This window comes from Fragaria vesca, linkage group LG5, assembly GCF_000184155.1.
Source record: "Fragaria vesca subsp. vesca linkage group LG5, FraVesHawaii_1.0, whole genome shotgun sequence".
NCBI lineage: Eukaryota > Viridiplantae > Streptophyta > Magnoliopsida > Rosales > Rosaceae > Fragaria > Fragaria vesca.
This window is the reverse complement of record NC_020495.1, coordinates 25,246,145-25,252,056: the sequence shown is the minus strand read 5'-3', so window position 1 is coordinate 25,252,056 and position 5,912 is coordinate 25,246,145. Positions and strand designations below refer to the sequence as shown.

Below are 5,912 nucleotides of genomic sequence, written 5' to 3'. Positions count from 1 at the left end.
CCTCTCTATTATACAATCAAAAACAATGATCCACAAGCTCCAGAACTAGTCTCCCAGTTATTCCTCCTCCTCCTTCAATTAGTACGAGCTCTTGGTCTTGGTACAAGAGAGGAGGATATGAATGATTGTGATCTGTTGAATTGGGAATCAGAGATAGAGAGAGATATAAATTGGCAATGAAACCCGAACCGGAGAGGGATTCGATCGGTGGGGATTTTATGTAAGCCTCAATAGGAGTGCGGATATGTAGAGAGATTTCCAAGCTGAGAGAGCTACACAATCATGGGTGAGTGGATACGTTGAGAGGAAAGGAGGAAAAAGAAACGGAACGAAATAGAGACCATAAGATCTGAAAATGAACACGTGTCGTCATCAAGTTAAAAGCTTAGGCAGCTCAGGTGGAAAATGAGGTTAGGAGAGGATCCAAATCCAAAGGAGTTGGTCTTATAAATCCTAATAAGATATGGTGCAATTTTAATCTTTTATAACGTCATCATGTCATCAGAGGAGCCAAAACTGCAGAGGATCCAACTGCAGAACACGTATTCAAGACAAGACAATGGGTACATACGAGTCAAGGTTAAGGACGATATGTGATCTGTTCCCATCTGTCGACCTTTTCGCATCTAACATCGCCTACGTCGAAATCCAAAAGGCACTCTCTGGTTGGTTGAATAATCTACAACCCAGAAGAGGACCAGTACCAACTTCCAAATGCCGCCTTTCGTCTTCTTCTTGTTCCTTCTCATCCAATAATCACAACCCACATCTCCTTCTTCTTCTACACGTCAATACCATGTGTCCTTTGCTTTGTTACCAATCTCATCAATGGCGGACTCCCCCCTCCTATTCACATTAGCCTCCTTCTTTCTTCTCTCTACGCTTATTTTCTCGTCCGCCATGACCGTCACAAAAGCTTCATGCGACTCCGGCCCCGTCAAGCCCACCACCCCATTGGTCACCTTCCTCGAACAGCTCCAACAAACGGCGTTAACCACCTTCGGGAAAACCCACTTTGACCCCAAACTCTACGTCGATTTGGCGCTCAAGTCGGAGCTCTCATTGACCCAACACGCCTTTCATAAGCTTCCTAGGTCCGCTAACGGGTCAACGTCGGCCAGTGATCTTAATGAGTTTCTACATGACTATTTCGAGGGTGCAGGGGACGATGTGGTGCTCGCTCAGCCTGAGGATTATGTCCCCGAGCCTGAAGGGTTCTTGCCGAAGGTGAAGAACCCGGAAGTGAGGGCCTGGGCTTTGGAGATTCACTCGCTTTGGAAGAATCTGACCCGGAAGGTTGGTGGTGGTGTGCACAAGAGGCCTGAGTTTCACACTCTGCTACCTCTGCCTGAGCAGTTCATTATTCCTGGTTCAAGGTTCAGAGAGGTTTATTACTGGGACTCTTATTGGGTTATTAGGTAAAGTTTTCTTTTCTTTTCAGTAATGTTGATCATATCATTCATAAGCACTAACCATGATTATAAAGGAGTAATATTGAATTATAAATATCTCTTCTTTCGGTTTTGATCATGTTTGTGTTAATCAAATGCACTAATGATTTATGAAGGAGTGATGTTGCCATTTTAATCCTAGCTGTAGATTTTATATGTGAAAGTGGAGTTGAGCTGTATTCATGATTCAATTCTACATCAATACATCATTTTGAGACTAAACACAATTGGTTTGCTAATGTAAGATGGCAGTGACACCTTTGTGTTCCAATATACTAGGAAAACAGTTGTAAAGAATAAACCTTGTATGCTGGTAGGGTTATGTCTCTTCAGGCAGGGTAGGGGATAAACAATAGTAGGAATTAATGCTCAGAACTTCAGAGTTGCTAGGCTTTTACTGAAATTCAATTTTGTGTTGCAGGGGATTGCTAGTAAGCAAAATGTATGATACAGCGAAAGCAATTGTGACTAATCTCATTTTCCTCATAGAAGAGTATGGTTATGTCCTTAATGGTGCAAGGGCCTATTACACTAACAGGAGGTAATGCTTCCCTCAATTTCACTATAGAGCAATACTAATCTGTCACTCACTATTTTGCTTGGGTGTTCTCTCAGTTTATGCTTTGCCGTTCACTGCTTAATGCACTACTAGCCTAATGTGATGTTGATTTCTGCCTTAACAATTCGTAAACAATCTTGACATGGATCATCAATGTTATGGATTGATGTTCAAAACTTTCTGAACACTTTTGTTTCTGATTAATGTGATGCAATTGTCTTTGATATGTGCTGAGCCTACACCAAGCTTGCTTTGTATTACACACATGTAGTTCCTCTCGTAACTGAACTAGAGGGACAACTTTTTCAGCCAACCACCCCTTCTGAGTGCAATGGTTTCTGAAATCTACAAGAGGACTGGAGATTTGGAGTTTGCTAGAAAAGCTCTACCTGCACTGGTCAAAGAACATGAATTCTGGAATTCGGGTATTGATTTGAAAGTTTCACATTCTCTTGATTTCAATCATTTCGTATTTACAGTAATGCTTGTCTATCCTACTTCGGTTTATGATCTGTAGTTGGTTTCAAATGTAAGTTTGCCTTCATTGTTCTGTTTTTGCAGGTATTCATAAGGTAGTTATTCAGGATGACCAAGCTTGCAATCACACTTTAAGTCGATATTATGCAATGTGGAACCAACCCAGGCCTGAATCTTCAACCACTGTATGTCCTCCTCTACTTTCTTAATATATCAAAAGCTTTGCGGATCAATCCATCAATGGTGGGGAAAACAGAGTGACAGTCTAATCTTGTGAACATCTTATGCTTGTCAGGACATGGAACTTGCTTCCAAGATCGAGAGTGTTTCTGAGAAACAGCGTTTTTACCGCGAAGTGGCTTCAACTGCTGAGACTGGATGGGATTTCAGTACAAGATGGATGAGGTAATTTTTGAAATAGGGAGAAGTAATTGGTTATAAGACCTTGTTTTATATTACTGCTGTATTTGGGTGAGACATATAAAGTAGTGTGATGCATATGCTTGTGAAATTAAGCTGTGTTTTCTTGCTGCAGGAATCATTCGGATTTCACAACATTGTCCACCACATCCATTTTACCAGTTGATTTGAATGTCCTCATACTAGGGGTACACCACAGAGCTTTTATCAAAATATGCTGTGTAAATATCTATCTCTGAACTTAAAATATCCACTATGCAGATGGAACATGACATTGCGTTCCTAGCTAAGGTCATAGGAGACAGCAGCATTTCTGATCACTTCCTGAAGGCTTCCAAAGCAAGACATAAGGCCATAAAATCTGTTTTCTGGAATGCAAAGAAGGGGCAATGGCTTGATTACTGGCTCAATGACATCACATGTATTTCAGTATGTGAACTTCGAACTCTTCAGTTTTCTGACAGTTACGGCAGTGATTGTCCTAATCTCTTCCTATGTAATACGTATAGGAACCTCAGACATGGGAAGCTCGTAACCAAAATCAGAATGTATTTGCTTCAAACTTCATCCCTTTGTGGATTGAGTCATTATACTCAGGTTTGCACTTCTGAATTTTCATCATGCCACACTTACCATTCAGATTTGACTTCAGAAGTCGGTTCAAATATATTAATCATGTACTAAAAAAATATAGAAGATACTCTGTCTTCTTTCGATATTTTATACTGAGATAGCTCTTACCTTGTGTGAGAAGATACTTCAATGGTAGAGAAAGTTACAAGAAGTCTTCAGAGTTCAGGCCTTCTTCACGCTGCTGGCATTGCAACATCACTGACAAATTCGGGACAACAATGGTAATGTTAATATATTCTTAGAACTAAACTTAGTTCAGGAAATTTCTAATATCTGTTCAAATTCATATTGGCTATTCAAGATTTCAGAACTTTAGCTACCTACTTTGAACTTTTACATGGCCTAATGGAAATTGTAATAATAGGGACTTTCCAAATGGTTGGGCTCCAATTCAACACATGATAGCTGAAGGTCTGGCAAGGTCTGGATCAAAAGAAGCAAAGTTAGTGGGAGAAGACATTGCTGTAAGGTGGATCAGAACCAATTATAAAGCCTACAAGAAAACAGGTGTAATGCATGAAAAATATGATGTGCAAAAGTGTGGAGAGTTTGGAGGTGGTGGTGAATATGTACCCCAGGTATATCACTTTATCACTTTAATTATTATGATCCTTGGTTATTATGACACTATTATTTATACAATTGCTACCAAATGGTCTTGTTTTGCTTCTACTGACTTGAACCTGTTTCTGGTATGTTGCAATTGCAGACTGGTTTTGGGTGGTCAAATGGTCTAGTATTGGCATTCTTGGAGGAGTTCGGATGGCCTCAAGATCGAAAGATAGATTGCTGAGAGTATGTAGAATAACAGGCTCTAGTGATATGAATTCCAGGGTTAGATCTGAGTCTTCTCTAATAGAAGTAGGTAATAATAGGAATTTGATGATTAGATTTGTGTTTAAGTCTTCTGTAACAAGGGTAGAGTACATTTTTCCCGGATTTGGGGCTTGACAGACCCGGAAGAATGAAATTAACACACTTTTGGAAACAAATTAGTGAACAATCTCAAACAGAAAGTCTTATATACCATAAAGCAGACTTGGAGAAGAAGCTAGCATTCAGCTGTCTATCATCTGTATGTTATAAGCCAGTACTGTGTAACTGTAATCAAAGTATAAAACGATTTCTTAATTTGGTAGGTGATGAGGATTATTGTCTGATATACTTTAGATGGTTTCAATTTCCACTAAGATTCTTAATCAGTGTTGGTGTGATTAGGACAGAAAGTTAGGATTTGCTCTAGAAGTTGAGCACTGATTAGGAGCTTTTGTACACTAATCTCCCAAAGCTGGTGGAGTTAGTTGGTCTAGTATTAGATCAAATACATACTTAGCTGTTTGAGCACACTCCAACTCATCTGTGACATAACCGATGACTTCAATTGTTATGGACACATTACCATTTACATGGAAAATATATGATTAAGTCCTAAATTATGTGCATATATTTGTAGTGGGTGGTGGGTCTCTGATAGATATATTAGATCCTCTAATGATAGAGATCAAATATCCTTCTTTAAATAAGAGCCCTTGGCTACTGCTTTGTAATTTTTTTTTTGGCTACTGCTTTGTAATTTGATTGGCAAAACCATGTTGGTTTTTGGGGGATGACAGTGACTTAGTGGCACCACAAAGCTAATACACATAATACAGTGATGCTAGCTCCAAGAATCAATCGGATTCCAAGTGGTGGTTATCAACTTAGAGATCTTCTTAGCTCTTACGCCTCGTTTTGTCCGTAAAAAAGAAAATCATCAACTCATTTCTCAATAAAATCATATAAAATATGTGATGAAAACAGTAGTGTCTAAAGTTTATATTATGAGTTTAACAACTCAATATAACTAGCGTTACGTTGAATTATATACAAAATATATATGTATAGTCTTAAATGTTGTGATAGCATGTAGTATGCTTTGTGAGAAATCCCTCTAACATGTAATTGGGAGATAATTGATCTCATCAAATGGCCGGAAGATTAACTAGTTTATATTAAGAGATTGAAGGCCTTGAACGCTAACTTTAAGGGGAAGAGGACCCTGCAAGATTCGGAGATACACATGAGAGAGTGGCAATCATTTGATTCATGGTAGTAGTATTCAAATGGCACCTCATCTATCATGTATGCTTTACAATTAAAAATGGGATTTATACTCTTCTAAATTTTATATGAGAAAAGGGTTTTATATATGAATTGGCAAATGAGTGAGTGGAAAGTATGGAATGACCAAAGGCTCCAAGATTTTGCGAGTATAAACATAGATTAGTGTTGAGAGATTTGTTCCTTTCTCAATGGCCTCAATCTGATTAGTCAAACAGAGTTGGCAAACTAAACAAAACACCCAAATCCAAGAGTGGGGTGTGTCGAAATAT

The 5,912-nt window shown here is 38.8% G+C and overlaps 1 protein-coding gene across 1 annotated transcript; it reads left to right on the top strand.

Moving 5' to 3' along the window:
- The first annotated feature begins 560 nt into the window (after positions 1-560).
- LOC101310320 (probable trehalase-like) lies at positions 561-4,843 on the top strand. The gene is made up of 11 exons (XM_004300440.1): positions 561-1,418; positions 1,873-1,992; positions 2,320-2,435; positions 2,572-2,672; positions 2,783-2,892; positions 3,023-3,095; positions 3,169-3,336; positions 3,417-3,504; positions 3,662-3,761; positions 3,905-4,118; positions 4,250-4,843. The coding sequence occupies exons 1-11, from the start codon at positions 829-831 to the stop codon at positions 4,331-4,333; spliced, it is 1,764 nt and encodes a 587-aa protein (XP_004300488.1). The 5' UTR covers positions 561-828; the 3' UTR covers positions 4,334-4,843.
- Positions 4,844-5,912: the final 1,069 nt, after the last annotated feature.